Source organism: Gracilinanus agilis, chromosome 2 (genome assembly GCF_016433145.1).
Source record: "Gracilinanus agilis isolate LMUSP501 chromosome 2, AgileGrace, whole genome shotgun sequence".
In the NCBI taxonomy this organism is placed as follows: Eukaryota; Metazoa; Chordata; class Mammalia; order Didelphimorphia; family Didelphidae; genus Gracilinanus; species Gracilinanus agilis.
In genome coordinates this window covers 518,138,404-518,159,898 of record NC_058131.1, presented here as the reverse complement: position 1 = coordinate 518,159,898, position 21,495 = coordinate 518,138,404, and the positions used below count along the sequence as shown (strand labels likewise).

Here is a 21,495-nt window from a genome sequence, read left to right as displayed (position 1 = left end):
CATTTACATAGGGCTTTAAGCTTTACAAAGTACTTTCTTCACAATACACTCCAATTTTGGAGATGCAAAAACTAAAGCTCAGCATGATGAAGTGTTCAAATAATTAAAAATCTAAGAGTCAAATTCTGAACCCAAGCCTCTTGTAATCAAGTCCAAGGCTATGTCTATGACTTTTTAAGCATTATTCTGGGAAGAGATTGTGCTAGAGGATGCCAAAGTGAAAAAAATCATTCATGTCTGACAATCACCCACAAGCTAAGTCAGGAAAACCTGAGTTCAAACCTGTCCTCAGACATGCAGTATATGATCTCGGACAAGTCACCTAACCCTGTTTACCTCAGTTTCTTCATCTGTAAAATGGTCTGGAGAAGGAAATGGCAAACTGCTCCAGTATCTTTAACTAGAAAACCCCAAATACAGTCATGAATAGTCAGACACAATTGAACAAAAACAACCTTAACTGACTTAAATATCCCCAGAGTATTAAGCCCCAGGTCTTTTATATACAGATGTAATTATCTAAGCTAGTCATAACTTAATCTTAGCTTGGTACTATAGTCTTAAAAAAAACCAACAAACTCTTACCTTTTATCTTATTATCAATTCTAAGATAGAAGATCAGCATGAGCTAAATAGCTGATATTAAGTGACTTGCCCAGGGTCACAGTGCTAGGAAGTGGTACTATAGGCTTTTACACTCCCAAAAGCAAATTATCTTCAATTCCTCACTTACTCTTGCTTTCTATCAAGCCACTGTGAAATGGGGCAGTAATAAAAGTAATAAGGCAAATACAACAGAGATAATATGAAGGACAAATATATTCCTCAAATTCACAAAATAGTATATAATTGTATTTGGGGACTTATTTATCTATGTGGTTCAGTTTGATAATTGAAGGTCGTGGCAAAGCTAATGAAAAGCAGGTTATTTTCTCTCTTTAAGGTGGTTTTACCCCCTAAATATAGTATCTCATATGTCCAGGATGATACAGGTTATCTCAGCTCCACCCAACATCTGGGAACCATGGGTTTGGGTTATGGATTTTCTTTAAAACATATTCAAGGCAATCAGGAATGGCCACCGCACCTCACCACTCTTCTGTTACACACTATGACAACTAATATAATAGTAAAGAGAAAAATCTAATCAAATGATTTCACACCCCGAATTCACAAAGATACTCTACTTCTTCACAGTCTACTCATAAAATTTCCTGAAATTAATTGAAGAGCTAGAATCCCATATATGAGAATTTTTCTTTTTTTGAATCTGGTCCACTACAGAAACAGGTTTCATTTTTGTGTCCAAAGCTCCCAAAATAAGACCGGTATAGTTTATAACAGCAAATGTCTAATCTAATCAACTTAACAATATGATCTGGCCCTGAAGAAACAGTACTTTTTTTTAGAATAGGCTAAATTTAAATGGTGGGCTCATCTATTTTGAGCTAATATTAGCCTCAGATTTGTGGTACTTACCATCAGGGTCAGAAATCATGTCCAGAAGAGATTTGTCCAGAGTAGTCTTGCTCATTATTTTTTCTTCATATTCAAAATATACATCTAGTTTTCGAGTCTGTTCAAAGTAAGCATGAAAAAGCAAATTACATTAGAAAAGTCCACTAATTATAGTCTACTTCATCTACAAAGTACTCAACATTCCTTTTGATCACTTTTGAAATGACTCATTTCTTCATTGTCAATTTTATCCACACAATTAATACAGCTGGTGAGATACCATTTCTGATTGAATGTTTTTATTCTGAGAAATTTTAAGATATATGAAGCACCAACAGAAGAACTGGCTGCAATAAGCAAGTTGGGGCTTATTTTTAATTATTAACATACAAGAATAAGTACTATTGTGCTATAGCCAGCTATGTTATCTACCTGGTAGATATATTTTCTTTTTTTATGGCATAATTAAATTATGCAGAAACTTTCTTTTCAACAGAAAAATTCTGAAAATTCAATTAATATCAAAGGAATTTACAAAAATGTGTTTCCCATTAATTTTCATACTTAAAGACTTTTAACTCCTCGATAACAAGAGAGTAGATAAATCTATCATTTTTGGCATGCCCCATTTTTAGTATTTTAAATTATGATTCCAAATAGAAAAAATCACAGAAAAAGAAGCTAGACAATAACTAAAAGTTTTCATCAAGCTTCTCCTGAGTAGCAATATTGTAGAATCTATACTTTTTTCACTCCTTTTAACCTCCACTGCCACTACACTAGTCTACCACCATTTAGAGCTCTACCATATTCCAACACAGTTCAGGTTTGGATACTTATTCTGGCTCCTGAACCATGTTTGAACTCTCTGCTTCTCTCAGTCACATCTTACCTGTATAAATTATCTCCCTGAAGATTGATAGCTAGGTTTCACACCTAACTTTGGACCCTGATCTAACTGGTTCCTGGCTTTGTTACCATGTTCAGGCTTCTGTTGTTTGGTGATTCTGTGATTCTACCTGAAGATCTAGTTCTGGCTTTCTTTGATCCTGCCAAAGGAATTTCCACTCAATCACGGGTTTTCAAATCTTTTTTTTCTTTCTTTTACCTCTGATCTTGACCTTGAGACTCTGAATTCTAAAATTATTAGTTTTTTCTTCTCAGCAAATCAGCTATACCTATAGCATTCTTGAAAAGACAAACTGCTATTTCAAGTGGCTAGTTCTGATGGAAATCATACCTAGTCAAATTACCTAAAGAAGACTCTGTTTTACAATATCTTAGAAAAGAAGTTTGTTTGAATATATTCAGTGATGAAAAACTCAGTGTATCTTAAGACAGCCCATTCTACCCTTGAACAATTCTAATAGGACATTTTCCCTTGTAATTGACCTAAATTTATCTTTTACTAACATATACTGGTCCTAATTCTCATATCTGGGGCAGAACAAAACAAATTTAATGTCTTCTACATAAGAACCTTTTAATATTTGAAGATTATTGTTTTAATATCTCTAAATCTCTTCTCCAGGCTATGTTGCTCCAGCTCCTTTAGCCATAACCATATAGTATGATTTTTTTATCCTTTTATTATCAATTGAGGTAACTTTACTGGGACAACCTTCTGATTATTAATACAAAGTGAAGCATAAAATACATATGTATGCTTCCAAAGGTATTTGTTATCTTAATGGAGAATGTCCAGTGCTAAATCCAAATGGAAGGGGGCTCCCTTATAGATAGTGAGATTCTCCAGATGTTGTTTGTGGATGACATTATGTTGATTCTATCAAATTCCAGAAAAATAAAAAATTTCCCAAAGGAGAGTTATGATCCCTAACTTGAAGAACTAATCATTCACAATGAAAACAAGAGGTTGGCAATTCACTTAAGTAAACAATGAGGTGGGCTCAGAAAACGAAAAAAAAAAAAATCTATAGCAACTTTAAATGACCCCAACCTTTTCTGTGAAAAAAAGTTGTATTTTTTCTATTTATACTCCCCACTAAATATAAAAAGTTTCCAACATTTTCCAAAGAATATTGAGTCTTGAATTCATACTCCCTTCCCCTACAACTCTCCATCTGCCTTGAGATGGTAAGCAATCTATTGTAGATTATATGTGCAATCATGTAAAATATTTTTCCAAATTAATCTTTTTGTGGGACGAAATACAGAAAAAAATTAAGAAAGTGAAAAACGTTTGCTTTAGTCTGAATACAGACTCAGTTCTTTTTCTCTGGAAATAGATAGCATTTTTTATCATGAGTCTGTTGTGATAGTTTTGGATCATTGTACTGCTGAGATAGCTGTTGTAGTTGTTCATTGAAAAGTATTCCTGTTACTATACAATGTTCTCCTAGTTCTGCCTATTTCACTTTGCTTCAATTCCTGTAAGTCTCTCTGGGTTTTTTTTGGGCTTCTTCTGCTTATCACTTCTTATAGCATAATAGTATTTCATTACAATAATACACTACAACTTACTCAGTCATTCCCCAATTGATGAGTATCCCCTCACTTTCCAAATCTTTGCCTACATGAAAAGAACTGTTTTAACTATTTTTGTATACATAGGTCCTCCTCTCCACCCAACTCCACCTTCAGTCTCTTTAGTATACAAACCTAGTAATGGTATTTCTGGATCAAAGGGTGCACTGTTATATCCCTTTGGGCATAGGACCAAATTGCCCTCCTGAATGATCAAATCAGTTCACAATTCCCCCCAACAATGCATTCATGTCCCAGCTTTCCCACATCCCCTCCAAGTTTTGTCATTTTCCTTTTCTGTCCTAATAGTAAACCTGATAGGTGTGGGATGATACCTTAGAGTTTTTAACTTGCATTTCTCTAAAAGTGATTTAGAGTATTTTTTGCATGACTATAGAGAGCTTTAATTACTTTCTCTGAAAAATGCTTAGTGTTCTTATATATTCAACTAATTTCTCTATATTTTATTTGAGAAATGAAGTATTTATTAGAGACTTGTAAAAAATTTTGCACAATTATGATTACTATGTATACTTCCCATTCTATTTACTGGTTTAGTTTCTGACCTCCACCCCCATCCCCAATTTGCCTTCTTTTCTATCAGCCCCACCCCACCTCTTACCTTCCTACTTTCCTGTAGGGTAAGATAGCTTTCTATACGCAATTGATTATGTATGTTCTTCCTTTGCTGAGCTAATTCTGAGGAGAATAAGACTTGCATGCTCTCCCCCATCTTCCCTTCCACTGTTAATGCTCTTTCATGCCTCTTTTATGTGTAATAATTTACTCCTTTCTAGTTTGTCTTTACTCCTCCTCCCAATGTATTCCTCTTTCCTATGCCATAATTTTACTTTATCTTTTATATTATCTTATCATATTCAATTCTCACTCTAACCTTCTATGTATTCTCCTTCTAACTACCCCAAAATGACAAAGTTCTTTGGCATTACAAGAATTTCCCCATTTAGGGATGTACACAGTTTAACTTTATTGAATGTCTTTTGCTTTCTCTTTCTTGTTTACTTTTTTATGCTTCTCTTGAGCCTTGTATTTGAGTCAGATTTTCCATTTAGCTCTGGTCTTTTCATCAGAAAAGTTTGAAAGTTCTCTATTTCACTGAATATCGATTTCTTTCCCTAAAGGACTATGCTCAGTTTTGCTGAGGAAGTAATTATAGGTTGAAGTCCTAGCTCCTTTACCCTGTAGAATGTCATATTCCAGGCCTTCCAATCCTGTAATGTAGAAGCTGTTAAGACCTGAGTTATCCTGACTATGGCTCCACAATCTGAATTAATTTCTTTTTGGCTGCATGCAATATTTTTTTTTAATTTTATTTTTGAATTTTCTCCTAGTTACATATTTCATGTTCTTTCCCTCTCCCCCAAACCTCCCTAACCCCCCTTGGCCAACGCACAATTCCACTGGGTTTTACATGTATCATTGATCAAGACCTAATTCCATATTACTGATAGTTGGCCTATAGTTATCGTTTAACATCTACATCCCCAATAAAATCCCCATCAGCCCATGTATTCAAGTAGTAGTTTTTCTTCTGTGTTTTTCCTCCCACAGTTCTTCCTCTGAACGTGGCTAGTTTTCTTTCTCATAAGTCCCTCAGTGCATGCAATATTTTCACTTTGACCTGAAAGTTATAGAATTTGGCTAGAATATTTCTGGAGTTATCTTTTGGTATTTCTTTCAGGAGGTGATCAGTGGATTCTTTTCGTTTCTAGGATACCAAGGAAATATCTCTTGATTTCTTGAAAGATAACATTAAAATTTTTTTTATCACATTTTTCAGGTAGTCCAATAATTCTTAAATTATCTCTCCTGGATTTAACTTCAAGGTCAGTTGTTTTTCTCATGAGATAGTTCACATTTTCTTCTATTTTTTTCATTCTTTTGACTTTGTCAAAATTACTTCTTGATATCTCATGGAATCATTAGATTCCACTCACCCAATTCTAATTTTAAAGGTATGGTTTTCTTGAGTGAGTTTTTTTTTACCTTCTTTTCCATTTGGCCTATTCTACTTTCGAATGAGTTCTTTTCCTCAGTGAATTTTTGTTATCTTTTTCCGTAGAGCTAATTCTCTTTCATGAAGTTTCTCTTCAGTACATTATTACATACCTTTTTCCACTTGGCTAATTATATTTTTAAAAGAATTCTCTACTTCAGATTTTTGTGCTTCTTACCAATTGGTCTATTCTATTTTTTAAAGATATTAATTTATTCAGTATTTTTGGTGCCTCTTTTACCAAGCTGTTGACTTTTTTCAGATTTTCCTGTATCACACTCATTTCTTTTACCAATTTTTCTTGAACCTCTCATCTGACTTTTTTTTTTTTTTAATTTTAAACCCTTAACTTCTGTGTATTGATTTATAGGTGGAAGATTGGCAAGGGTAGGCAATGGGGGTCAAGTGACCTGCCCAGGGTCACACAGCTGGGAAGTGTCTGAGGCCGGATTTGAACCTAGGACCTCCTGTCTCTAGTACTGGCTTCTCAATCCACTGAGCTACCCAGCTGCCCCTCTCATCTGACTTTTAAAATCCTTTTTGAGCTTCTCAATTAAATATTTTTGGGTTTGAGAACAATTCATATTTTTCTTGGAGGCTTTGATGCAGCAGTATTGACTTTGTTGCGTTTTTCTGAGTTTCAGTATACTTTATATCAAAATAGCTTTCTATGTTGAGCTTCTTTTGTTGTTGTTTTGCTCATTTTCCTGCCTTTTTCTTTTCTTTTAATTTAAAAAACTGTTAAATTGGGCTCTATACCTGTGTGAAGGGAACACTGTTCCAAGCTTCAGTTTCTTTGTATAGTTGCTTTCAGAGCTGGCATTGGGGATATATCTGCTTTCAGTTATTTCAAGGAAGTATGATGTAAGGAGAGGTGTTTTTAATACTCTCCAGGCCTGTGAGTAATCTGAAGTACTCTTTTCCATCTTGGTACTATGACCAGGATCCCCTGGCTTCACTTTGGCTACAAGTATTTGTGTCTACTGGTGCTTCTTCTCACCTTGTGACTGCACCCAAGGTCTGTAACCTGGATCTGTGTATGGGAAATATAAGAGTCTTGCACCCAGAGGCAGCCAAGGGATTCCTTAATCTCCTTCTAAGCAGTTGTCTGTCCCAGCAGTGGTTGAGAGTTCCAGAAGTGAGGCTGCTGCTTCAGTTGCAAAGCTTGTTGCCTTGGTGGGGGCTACTCTGCTGCTCTGTGCTCCACTTCCACCCCAGTGCACTAGAACCCTCCTGTCAGCCATCTAAGTTATTTTAGGCTGAAAAATTACTTCACTATGTCTTTTTATTGCTGTTCCACAATTAGTTTTGAGGTTTTGCATTATTACTTTTTCAAAGGGTAATTTGCCTTCCCCTCCATTTAAAAACAAATATTCTTATGGTATTTTTCTAGCACTTGGAACAATGCCTGGCAAATAGTAGGAGCTTAATAAATACTTGTTTATTTATTTTCAGTTATAATAAATGGCTCTAAAACTAGTCTGTGACAAAATTAAGCTGAGGATCACTGAAAGATCAATATAGTCATAGATACTGGCTCTGAGTAGGCAACAACATATTACCAACTAAGCTTAACAAAAGAGATGTAACATAAAGATTATCATCAGTGTCCAGAAAATAGGTGGGCTAGTTGCTAAGTATAGCTAATGAAAAAGTATATTCTATTGTTATCCACATAAGGAAGGCCCTTGCAAGTTGAGCGATGGAAGCATTATGGGAAGATATGGACAAGAGTCAAATAGAATTAGAAGGTATGAATGGAATGAAATTTATAACATTAAAATAATCCCCATGACAATGAAGATTCATCAAAGTATAGTTAAATATATAACTGCTTAGGTGGGATGGGTTACAAAAATTTAAATAAGTCAAATGTTTTTGTTGAACTCAGTCTAATTAAAACTATTTTCTAATTGTATGATTATCATTTTAATGGTTCAGATATTAATGAGAACATAATCAGGATGTAATCCTTCTTTGAAAGTATATTTCATGTTCACTGGATAAATGTAGCCCTATATTGTTTGATTTTCTTCTTAAAAGGGATAGGTAACTTGGGTAGTTTAAGCAAATAAGTTTTCCAAACAGGATGATCTCTTAATGTAAAATATATTTGATTTCTTTAATTTCTCAAAAAATTACTAAGGAGATACTCAGCTTTGTAAATTAGATTCCTACCAGTTTGGTTAACATTGAGTTCTTCTGGTAGGTACTGATTACATTAGGAAAAACTAAAAACAAAGTTCTTAAAACTCTGAGATAAATGACTGGGTGAAAAAGAAGTCCAATTTGCTTGAGTCTAAATAATCTTAAAAGGTTATGAAATGATGTTAATACAAACTGATTCTAAGTAATATATGAAGTAAAAAAACATAAATACAATGATTTTCACAAATAATATGGCCCCCTCTGTTCTTTAGTATATGGGTTAAAGCTCAACTCTTTAACCCATATTATCCGGAATGAATTAATATTAACTTGTATAAATTTTATATCTGAATTTACATTGGCGGAATGAGAAAACATCTTTTCCTTGAACATAAAAATTGGCTATTCTGGACAACTCAGTCATACTTTATGATATAGTCTGGTTTGGTTATACCAAATATCTCATTGATCATTACAGGATGTGTTACATGAACAGGAAGCAAAAAAGTACAGTAAAAAACTTAACTGAAATGATCAAAATATTCCAGCAGATAAAATGAAAGACTTAGAGAACTTGATAATTTTCATAAATCATCACAACTGAATATTTAACAACATCTATGAAGACTAAACTGAAGTCTGTACTTCAACTATTTTGGAATATAAAATTATGTCTTCTACAAAGAATACTACCCATCTCCAGACTATGAACTGTTGGGAGTAAGAATGCAGACCAAAGCATATGAATTTTCACTTAGTTTATTTGAGTTTTGGTTTTATATGATTTTTCTCTTATAAAAACGAATACTCAGAGGATGGCAGGAAAGAAGGAAGACAATTTGGATCATATAACTTAGGAAACTAATGTGGAAATATAAATTATCTTTGTAAAAAATATTTAAACAATTTGTATCTTCCACATTTTCAACAGGATGTAAATATCTTTACCCCATGATTTGGATCTGTAGTGATGATTTCTGTCACTGAACAGTTCTCTTAATTTACTAAATGATTTTATTCCATCCTATTAACTACGTCATTCCCATAACACATACTGAACCTAATTCTTTCTGAATGATTCTTTTACATTCTATGGTGACATAAAAGGAAAAAATATATACTTCAAGAAAAGTCACCATAAAGAACTCAATGGGAACAACAACAACAACAACAACAACAAAAAGAATCATGCTATTATTGGCTTACTAGGAAATAATCTAAACAAAAATATTGTGTGTCACATATTAGTGACATATATTTAGTTTGTTAATTCCTAGACTCTTCAATCTTCTAAACCCAATAATTATTTATGGGTTCATTCAGGAACTTAATTATTTTTTTAATTTTAGGAAGCAGTACATTGACCTTGTTAAGTAATCTCCTAAGCATTCCTCTGGAATCACATTTAATATCATACAGTAATCAACAAAAAAACTAGAAACCAAAAAAAAAAAAAAAAAGCTCCTAGAAAACCAAAAAGCTAAAAATACATTACTATGCCAATGATGAAATGAGTCTCCCTGAACTCAAGATTCATGTCCAAAGAATAATGAAGTAAGTTATTGAAGGTCTGATATAGAAGAAACTGAAATGAGGTAACCATGGACCATACAGGGGAAAATTATTATAAGAATTTACTAACTAAAGACCCAATCTAAATAACAAATGCAACAGAAACAAACATCACATGATATATATAGTCAATAGAAAAATGTAAAGTTAAGTAATTCTTCTGCAACTGAAGAACTCAAGGACAAAAACCAATATAGAACATACTTAAGTTATGCAATGAGTGTCTTAGATTCTGCTGTAGGAAAGGGGGCTTTATAATAGCAGTGCTGGTAGTTAAAAGTTCTTCAGTTTATCATTACTGGAAAAATGTGGATGGACACAACGAAGGCACTTAAAACAAGGATGGTTTACTATATTGTACCTTTATATGTTCTAAAACAGCAGTGGCAACATTAGTATGAAGATCAATGAGCCTCTTCTTTTCAAGAAGTTCTGGGAGTGAGCTAAAAGAATAAAGGAACATGAAAATTATTCCTCATATTAAACATTACACCTGGGTTTTTCTTCCAATAGAATTCAGAACAGTAAAATAGCACAAAACAGCAGTTTGTTTTCCTAAGAGAATTGAACCTTAGTTGTTGATGTCCTCTTCTACAATTTCTTTTTATGTAATCACTGACACTCTATTTTTCTTTTCCTTTTGCATTATAGTCACCGTATATTTATTTAAGCACACATAACCATATTTTTTTAAATTGCCTATTTATATATTTTGGAATTCATCTATTGGGGCAATTATATTTATGTATGTATATGGAAGCACATCTACTTGGAAAATAGTTTTTAAAATAATATTCTTGCCTGAAGTCCTTAACTTAAAACCTTAGCTACAATTGATCGATTACAAGGAAACATTTAAAAATAAAATATGTCTATTGCTAAGGAGATAGAATAAAATGAAAAAATTTTTTTTTAATCAAATACCTAATACTGTCTCCCAGTGGGGCAAGATGTTAATCTGAACTCAATTTCTGCCAAGAATTTTCCTAACAGTTTTTGTTGTAAGTTGAATTCTTACTACAGTAGTTAGTGTCCTTAGGTTTATCAAAAAATATATAAGTATATAGTCTTTACTTTTGGATGCTATCTGCATATTCTGCCCCAGTAATTAACCTTCCAAATTTTAAATAGTACCAAACAGTTTTAATGATGACAACACTGTAATAGTTACAAATTGGTATTGGTAGGCCTATTTTCTTCTTCCTTTTTTCCCCCCATTATTTCCCTTTAGATGTTTCATCTTATATTCATCTAGTCAAATCTTGTTATTTTTTTATGCGCTTACTAAATGATTATGTCTTTATTTTTTTCTAGTTCTACAAAGCAATCCTCCACTAAGTTAATCAGTATGGCATTAGAGCTGAAAATTAATTTAGGTACTATTAATATTTTATTATAATAGCATACCCCAAGCAAGATCAATTAATTTTTTCTAATCACTTATATCTTTTTTTATATCTGTAAAGAGTGTTTTATAGTTATATTTATATAATTTATATGTGTATATAGGCAGAATTCAAGATATTTTCATAGAGTTGGCAATCATTTTCAATGGCATAGCTCTTTTTTTTCTTTGTCTATTCCAACCAGGTTTTATTGGAATATATGAAGTCAATTATTTCTGTGGGTTTTATTTATAATTTGCTAAGCTACTGGAGTTGTTTTGATTTAGTTTAATTCTCTTATATAAACAATCTATAAAAATCAAAATGTTTCTTCTTTACCAATGCTTTTTACCTCATTTTCTTTATCTTGTCTTATTGTTATACTTAGCATTTTAGATCTTTATCAAATAATAATGGTGACAATGGAAATCTATCACTTATCCTAGATAGTAAAAAAGGTCTTTATAGTTTCTTTGTTATATGTAATTTTAGGTTTTAATATAAAAAAGACATCATTTACAAATTAAGAAAAGGTTCATTTATTCCTTTTTTCCCCTAATTTTTTAAAAACATAAATCAGGATTATATTTTATTTTGTTATTAATATGGTCTATTATATTTATAGTTTTCATACTATTGAATCAATTTTGCATTGCTAGCTTGAATATAAATTTGATGGTAGCAAATAATTTTTATACACGGTTATGGTCTCTTTTGCTAATGCTTTACTCAATTTTTTTTGCATTCATTTTTATTAGAAATATGAGCCTATGATTTTCCCTTTTCTTAGCTTTCTCTTTAAAATGACTATATTTATCTCAAAGGAGAAGCTTTAGCAGGACATTTAATTTGCCTATTTTTGTCAATATGAAATACCATAGTTTAAGGGTTATTCAGATGTTTGATAGAATTCACTCTGAAATCTGACTAGCTCTAGGGACTTTTTCTTTCAGTTTTCTTTTTTAGATTATTCTATTTCTTTTTCTGAGACTGGGTTTTTAAAATTCTCTATTTCTTGTTCCATTCATCTAAGTACATTTTTACAAGTATTCACCTACTTTATTCCATTAGTTTTGCTAAAATATGATTGGGTAACAGTTTTTTACTCTTCTGTTGCAATTTTTCCTATTTTCTTTTTAAGTATAGCTACTTGGTTTTCCTCTTTTATTTCTGTCAAAGTAGCTAATGATATTTCTTTTGTTTTTTTTAAAGTTTCTTTTAATGTTTATCAAATCAAAAGTTTTTTAAATTTTCAATTCTGATGATCTTTTGCTTGATTTATTTTTTTACTAATTTTATTCTGCATTTAGTAGGTTTAATTTTTTTTTAAACCCTTAACTTCTGTGTATTGGCTCCTTGGTGGAAGAGTGGCAAGGGTGGGCAATGGGGGTCAAGTGACTTGCCCAGGGACACATAGCTGGGAAGTGTCTGAGGCTGGATTTGAACCTAGGACCTCCCGTCTCTAGGACTGACTCTCAATCCACTGAGCTACCCAGCTGCCCCAGTAGGTTTAATTTTTTAAAAAAGTTGCTCTTCCAGTTCTTTTAGCTATGTGTGACTTGTTAATTCACTTTCGCTAAAGAACATATTTAGATATAAATTTTCCTCTAATGCTTTTGCTGCGTCACACAAGTTTTGCCTTACAATTATCTTCTTTGAGGAAATTATAGGGTTTACAATTGGTTCTTTGACCCAAATTTTCTTTAGGATTTTATTATTGAGTCTGAATGCCTTTTTGAAATGCCCTTTTTTAAGGATCATAATTTTTACTGTATTGTGGTCAGTAACAAATATTTAACATATATTTTTCTGCATACTTATTAATTTTTAAAAATTTCCTAGCAAAAATGACATCACAAAAAGCTGAAAACTTATACATTTCCTTTTTATCAAAATCTAACTTTCCCCAAATTTTATTCATGTGCTTTAATTATCTTTTAGTTTAATAGGAATTCTATTTTTAGCCATCAATATTTGTTTCTGAAATAGCCTTTCTCCCCATTTTTATGCCACATATTTTACTCATGTTAGATTCTTTACCTTTCAAGGTATTTTTGCTATCCTTTAATCCTCCCCCAAGGTTATGCAGCATAATGATGTCAGTGATAAAAAAAATAACAAAGTTAGAGGATGCTATAAGTAAAATTTTAAACTGGGGTTGGTTTACCTTTGGTGCTTTTTTCTGTATACCACCCTTCCTTTCTAGGTTGCATGACCTTATGTGACCCCGGGCCCGAAGAATACCAGATAACCTTGCTCTCTCAATGTTTAAGCTAGAGTTTGATCTTTATTTTCCCTTTTCTACCAAAATTGTCATGCCCTGGGTTTGAGTCCTCTAAGACTCATTCTCAACAAGAAGACTAGAAATGTACTTTTGGAAAGCATCTTTTCATATCATGAAACAGTAATAACAATAATGATTTTCTAATTACTTAGAATATAGAGAAAGTTTAGATTTATCCAATTATGAGAAAATGTCCTGACTTGGATGCTTCATTGTAGCACAAAAGTGATTCTGATTTCTTGACTGCTATGCCAGAGGGACTTTCCCCAATCACATCTCAACTTTCCCCACTGTAGTTTCAATATATGCCAGGTCAACAAAAGAAATTAAATGAGAATTTGGCGGAAGTTTTGCAGAAGCTGCAGACAATATATAAAAGCTAGCAGATGACACAGGAAAAGTGTAGAAATGCATACTTAATCCAAAATTTACAATAAGGTACTATAAACATACCATGAAAAAAAATAGAAAAAATCCAGACTTCTTTTCTGGTATTGAGGGAGGGCCAAAAAAATTTACATGATTTTTCAAATCACAGGGGTGCCATGCCCCCTTGACCTCAGTGATATGCAAGAGATAACTATACTAGTAGGCTTTACAACAAGATAGAAGGGCTTTGAATGTAGAACCGGTATGTAGTGTGGTAGAGTGTCAAATAATATTTGATATATGCATTCTATGTTTTGAAGCTCCAGGCTAAGTTCTTAGAAGCCCACTACCAGACTAAGCAGGCAGATAAGGAATCTTTGGGCCACTGTAACACTTTGAGTTCACAAACTAAGTCGTAGAAGAGAAGAAGTCTGTAGTGGTGAAGAGTAGACTCACAGGCAAAATCATAGCTTTCATACATAATAACATAAAAAGAAGTGGAATTTTACACAATAATCTTTATAAACTCCTTTGTATAAATTATATCCCAATCTTCAAAGAACACTGTGAGATAATTAATTAACAAAGGAAACAAAGTCAACTTGAAAATGTATTAAAAAATACCCCTTTGTAAGTTAGATGCAGTATTTTTTTATCATCAAAGATTTATTATTATTTGAAGCACTATCCATTATTGTAACTGTTCAAGTTGAACCAAATGAATACAGATTTTTTCACCCACTTACCTAACAGCTGAGGTTAACTTGGCTGTATTGTCTGAAAGCATACTTATAGCTCCTTCATCTTCTCCTTCTAATCCCTATGAAAGAATACAAAATCATATGGTAAACAAAAAAATCTCAACACCTATATACTCACATTTCTAAGACAGCTTATTTAACAGATCCCTCAAAACAGTATTTTAGCCCCAATTCCCCCACCCGCCAATAAATGCTAAGTCATGTAGTGGATAGAGTGCTCTACCTGGAATCAGGAAGACCTGAGTTCAAATCCAGCCTCAGACACTTATTAGCTGTGTGACCCTGGACAAGTCACTTAACCAATGTCTGTCTCAGTTTCCTCATCTGTAAAATGATGATAATAATAGCACCTACCTCTTAGGGTTGCTGTGAGGATTAAATGAGATATTTGTATAAAGTATTTTGTAAACCTTAAAAACATTATAACACTATACCTAGCCTTAATGCTATTATTATTGTTGTTATTAATTTTAATGGCTGTTGTCACATGTTTTTCCCAATGGTAAAAAACACATGTGACAATATTAATTACAATTTATAAGTTATTGTCCAAATGAAAGCAAGGTTTTGTTTCAATCAAACAGCTTGATATCTTATATTAGGAATAACTTAACTAACCAAACTAATTTAGCCTAGTACTAAAGGGTAAGGAAGATATCAGTTCTACTTTTGTGAAATAAAATGGTAAATAGTTATCCAAATAAGAAATATAACAAAAGATCACCTTTGTTTGGGCTCTTTAAAAGTTTGCAGTGTGTTTTCTTACCTACAATTATAGTGTGAGGTAAGAAATATTAGAATTATTAGCTCTTTTTTACTGAAGGCAAAAGTGAGGCCAAAGAACTGACTTGCCTAAATAAAGTCTTAGGAACTGGCACATTTACTGTGGCCACACTGGAAGAATATGAATACATAAAAATGTTTCACCTAGAAGTCTTTATCCCAAGTATTCTCATGTAACAAATGCAATCTTACCATAATGCTTTTAAGCCGTTTGACTTCATCTTCCTGGGCTCTGTAGGATTCTAATTCTTGTTGAACAGATTCTGCAACTTCTGGGAAAGGACTAAAACAATATTACACATGATGAACTAATGACATAAAATATTACAAATATCTGTATACATATCTAAGTTAGTAAGAAGAAAAAGCAATACTATTTTTGAATCATATTAAATTTTTTCAAATTTGTTTATAATGCATATTATTATTTACATATACAACTTTATGAAATGCAAGAGGCTATTTGCATACATATGCAAATATTTAAGACTGTCAAGATAATGATATAAAATTCCAGTCCATGTTTTTATAACTTTTTAATCATTGGATTTTCTTTTGGTTTAATCCCATAAGCAAAGAGGAAATTAAAAAAATAAAGTGAGAGAAAAATAGATGATGAGGCAGGTACATCTATAAAAGAACTATATTAGGAGTACAAAAAATATATATTAACATGTTAAACTATATGCCTGAAATTCTCACCACAATAATAAACAGTGTTAAAAGTTTCAGGCAACTAAATAATGGGTTTAAAACTAATGTTACAATTATTTAGGAAAAGAATGCCTTTTCAAATGTACATTCTTAATATCCCTAGATGATAGTGAAATGCATTCAATTTTTTCTTACAGATAAGATTCGTTCACCACCTGATACCTTACTCTACATAAGTAGCTATAATCAAAAAGTATAGTATATTCACTGAATGAGTTTTTCTGGTATGGATAATATGAGAGAATCCCATTCTTAAGAAAATCTAGGGGTACAAGAAATGGAGTCAAGATGGAGGAGTAGAGGCACAGAAAGTTCTAATCCCTTTAAGAATCCACTCCAAACAACCTTAAAATAATGCTTCAAAACTAGTAATGGAATGGCAAAAACAACAAGGGAATAGAGGGAAGCAATTTTTCTGCAGAAAACAACTTGGAAAGTAGGTAGAGAGGGTTTATTTCACTGGGGTGAAGAAGGAGGTACAGGCCACAGCAAAGCCACACCAGGGAATACCAGCAAACAACAGGCCCCTCCATGCCACCTTTACTACTCCAGGTTCTGAACCTGGACACAAGTCAAGTTTAAGACCTTGAGATCTTGTCTAAGTCAACAGCAGAGCATCCCAAGCCCATTCCTTGACATTTCAAGCCCCAGCACAAGACTGCAGTGAGGCCCTAAGCCCCAGCAAAAGGCAGCCCTTGGTGTACCTGGCTGGTGTTGTCTTAGCTGAGACCCTTAGCCCTGGCACTAACATTGCTCTGAGCCCTGCAAGCCATCAGCAGTACCTGGAGGAGACCAAATATGCAGTGGTCAAGAGTCTTCTAGAACTCCTAGCCTACAGGCCATCATACCACCTTGGAAGAACTGAAACTTGCAGAAACCCAGAACTAGGGCGGAGGGTAGCAGCAATAAGACACTTAAGTTTAAGAAAATGCCTATCAACTCTGAGAACAGAGTCCATCTTTAAGATAAAAATAAAAGCTAAGAAAAAGGATACGAAAATGAGCACAAAAAAAACCCCAAAAACAAAGACAAAAAACACAAAAAACCACACCTAACCATATTAAATGTTTATAGGGACAAAGATGAACAAGGAACTATAAGATCAAAGCAACCACACACAAAATTTCAAAGAAAAATGGGAATTGGTCTCAGGCTCTGGAAGAGCTCAAAAAGGACATCAAAAACCAAATAATAGCAGCAGAAGGAAAATGGGGCAGAGAAATGAAAGTGAAACAAGAAAATAACACCTCAGATTAACTTAAATTCTGCTAAAAAAGCAGAATTAGCCAAATGGAAAAAAAGGTATGAAAATTCAACAAAAAAAAGAGCTTTCCAAAAAGTAGAACTGGCTGATTATAGGACAGTTAAATGTCAGTCCTAAAGTCTAACCTTTCTTTATAGAAAGATAGATAATTGGGGAAGTTAGTGTAGATTGAGGAGGATTACCTTTGGTAATTTCACAAGGCAGATTTCTGGGGAAATATAGATTAGATTTTATTAGTGTTAGAGAATATTTTACTATAATTATCTTCTTGTTTTTCCTTTTCTTTTCCCTTTCTTACCATTTAAATGCTATTAATAAAGAGGGCTTTATATAACTAGTCTGAGCAGGAGTTTTTCTTCAATTGCTTAGAACAGCCATCTTTTTCCAACTGCCAAACCCAGGATTACATCAACTCAAGAGCCTTTCCATGTTAATATAATCTATCGCCAAGAATGTTGCAAATAAGAATGTTGCAACTAGGAAAAGCCAGGAATGTTAATATAGGAATGTTAAGGGGGAGAAATTGGATACAGTATCTTTTACTGCTTGTAAAAGATCAGGCAGGTGCCTACTACTAGCTTGTGGCTACTGAAGCTCCATGTAACTGGGCCTGTGCAATGAATGGATAACTACTGGAGACAGACGTAAAAAACATCTATTTAATAAATATTGGAAAAGGTTTGAGGAAAGGTAAGGAGGGGTTAACAAAGGTTGAGGATTAGGATTGATTCCCTACTCTTAAAGGGGTCTAAACTTTTTACCCACTCCCTTCTAGTTCTCAAGAACTTGCTTCTTGTTCAAGGAACTCGAGCCTCCTTAAAACTATCACTAAAAACCTGGCGTCTATCCTAAATAAACTATGCTAATTATGAATCCTCTCAGTTATATAAGTAAGTTTACTGTCTCCTTAGATCTCTTTCGGCTTTAAATCAATTCAGTTATTGCTTGGCACTCTCAGTAGCCACACAAAAGAAAACCAGTCTCTCTCTTTTCTCTTTTTTGTTGATTCCCCCAATTAAATTATCCCAGAAACTCTAACCTTTTCTCTTCCTTCACTTGCCACTGGGTTTTTTCAGTGTTCCAGGGAATGGAAACACTAGCACTCCTCCTAGGAAAAAAACTTCCAGGAGACTGTTGGCAGTTGGAAAACCAACTGATTCAAGCTCCCCAGAATTCCAACAGGCCGCCTTTCCAAGATTCTGTCTTAAAGAAACCTCACCCACTATTCTTTACCCTGTCCTTAGCTGCTAAGATCCCAATTACTCCAAATGGTCCTCATTAGCCCTATGGCTTAATATCCATATCGCTAACAACCATTGATAAAAATAGCCAATAAATAATAAGGGTCAATATCCCTTATTACAGTTGGTTATTACAGTTGGCGAGCCAAACAAGATAACAATCATTTATTTAAAAACCAACTGCTTCAAATACAGAGGCCACTGTAAAACTGTCGCAAGACATTCTAACAGTGAGACAGAGGAGCTGCATTTACCAAGAGTAAAGAAAAGAAAAGATAACCTTTACCAGTAGCAATATTACCATGGGAAATAGTAAATGGATGTTTACCAAAAAGATACTAGAATATATATGAGAATTATTAATACCTCAAACAATAATGGACTTCCTTTGCCTGACATTACTAGATGTGTTAACATGGGTTCCACTAGGTGCTTGTGGATTATTAGTGGGGCTGATAATTAGGATGTCCATAATGTACATCCTAAATATGGTAACTATACACTCTAAGAGACAACAAAAGGGAAAAGAGATGTATATGAAAATGGAATATCTGGAAAATATCATTATCAGGCAAGGACAGATTATTGAGAAATATTTCAAGGGCACTAAATTGGAGCAAAATATCATGGCATTGAATGAGACTATGGGAGGTTTTTCCCCCTAAGAGAGATTGTAGTTATAACACCTGAAAATCAGATTGCAAATGTGAGACAACATAAGAACTTCACACCAGCAGATACAGAGAGCTTTAAAAAGGGGACTCGATCATTTGAGGAGGAACCGGTGGCTGTAATAAAAAAAAAATTTGAGAAGATTATTAAGCAGGATGATCATACCTACTCAGATTTTGAAATTTTGTCCTATGAATTACTCACTAAGAGGGAAAAAGCCAAAATAGCCACAGAAACAACTGAATGGCCAATATTGGATCCCCATTGGGAGATGAATTCAGAAGACAGTTATGAACTATTGTTCAAGTTGAGGCAGGCTATACTCAGAACCATGAGAGAGTGTTCCCATAGACCACGGTCTTGGACAAAGTTTGAGAAAATAAGACAAGACAGTGGAGAAACACCCTACACATTCATTGACAGACTAATTGAACTGGGAAAGATATTTGGCACTGGACATTTCCAAAGATAGGGACATAAAGCAACTAAGGAGACAATTTGTTACGAACTCATATAAAGTGGTACAGGATTATTTTCAGCAGCAGTGCCCAAACTGGTTTGAAATGTCACTAGATGAATTGAGAAGGTTGCTACTTTATATCTTTAATAGTGATAGACATAAGCAGGAAGGGAAAACAATGAAATCATAGAGGAACTGGGGCAGGAAATTAAAGATCTAAAATTTAAGGCTAACAAAACACAGAAGCATGACAGAGTAGTGGCTCCATTGAGGCAATACAGATAACCAAGGCAATCAAATGGTCCACAAAGAAATTTTAACAACCAAAGTCCCAGGTACTACTTCTGTGGAAAGCATAGGCACTTTATGAGAGACTGTAGATCCTGGGGGCAAATGTACAAACAGAATGGAGGCTTTTTCAGGGGCAATCAGTTGTATAACAGGAAGAGAGGGTATTATAACAACTGCTATGCTGGTTTTAGAGGCAATGGGTTTCCAAATAGATTTCGGTATCTTCAAGATAGAAGACCTAGCTATCCCAATGAATAGAATGATGCTAATTTCCAATACACAAATCAAGCAGAACAAATGCAGAACTATATTAAGAATGGGACCTTTCCTAAATATTCCCAGGTCGTCAGTGGCAATATCCCAAAACCAAATTCACAGAAGGGGGCACATGGTAGCACATGGACATTTTCCCAGGGAAGTAAACTAGTGAATGTTGACAATGAAGATACAGAAACACAGGAAACAGAAATGGAACTGAATTATTTAGAGGGTGAAGAACAGGAAAATGAATATAGGTTTCCTGATCCACAAATTATGACTCTCATAATCCTAGTCCACTCGCCTCCAAGGAGCACTAAACCCCATGTAACTTTAGAGTGGGTACTGCTTTGTATGATTGCCTTTTGGACACAGGAGCCTCTAAGTCAGTTTTAAAGAAATCACCAGATAAGTTATGTGATACTCTGGGATCAATGCAAGTTGTGCACCCTTTGAATTCAATTAGTTACCACCCAGGATAGTATCACTAGGTCCACTGAGTGTGGAACATTCATTTCTGTTAATGCCCAATTCCCCTGCAAATCTTGGGGGAGAGATTTATTATACAAACTAAGGGCAACAATTGTCTGTATACCAGAAGGGGAGATTTCTCTGGAGCTGCCAGAGAAATCACTTCATCTATTCCCAATATTGTTTTTGGAGAGCCCAGATACAGAGAAAAGGCACAGATGTATGAAATCCCTAGACATTCTAGAAAAATTATGGGCCACATTGTCAACAGATGTGGGGTTATTGAAATCAGCAGTGCCAGTAAAGTTTATCACCACAGACGGTCCACCACCTTGTATTAATTAAATTAAAGGCATTACTTCTGTTAAAGAATCTCTTATAAAGCAGAAGATTATCATACCCTGAAGGTCCGAATATAACACCCCAATCTTGCCAGTGAAAAGTCCAAATTAGATGAGCAAGGCAAATCAGCATATTGTTTTGTCCAGGATCTAGGAGCCATTAATAATCATGTGATGAAAATAAATCCCGTGGTACCAAGTCCAGCAACAATAATTTCATCCATATCCAGCAATGCTAAATTTTTTACGGTCATGGATCTCTGCTCAGCATTTTTCCTTATTCCCTTTCACAAGGACTCCCAAAAGATCTTTGCTTTACATGTAAAAGTACTCGTTTCATATGGTGGAGATTGCCCCAGGGTTATTCCAAAAGTCCTAGTTTATTCTCCCAAATTTTGACAAAAAAATAGTAAAATTCCATTTTAAAGAGAGTAGGCTAATCCACTTTATCAGTGACCTCTTGTTAGCTTCCCCATCAGCCAAAGTGTGTCAAAGAGACAGCACCTTCTGCTTGAATTG

General features: G+C 33.9%; 1 protein-coding gene across 1 annotated transcript in view; it reads right to left on the bottom strand.

Annotated features, from left to right (window-relative positions):
* The window catches only part of SCFD1 (sec1 family domain containing 1), a 152,211-nt gene that overhangs the window by 47,394 nt on the left and 83,322 nt on the right, over positions 1–21,495 (bottom strand). The window contains exons 12-15 of the mRNA XM_044665052.1: positions 15,457–15,547; positions 14,467–14,540; positions 10,044–10,125; positions 1,480–1,576 (exon numbers count right to left, since the gene is read on the bottom strand). Of these exons, the coding sequence (XP_044520987.1) occupies positions 1,480–1,576; positions 10,044–10,125; positions 14,467–14,540; positions 15,457–15,547 (344 nt within the window). The remainder of the gene's footprint in view (positions 1–1,479; positions 1,577–10,043; positions 10,126–14,466; positions 14,541–15,456; positions 15,548–21,495) is intronic.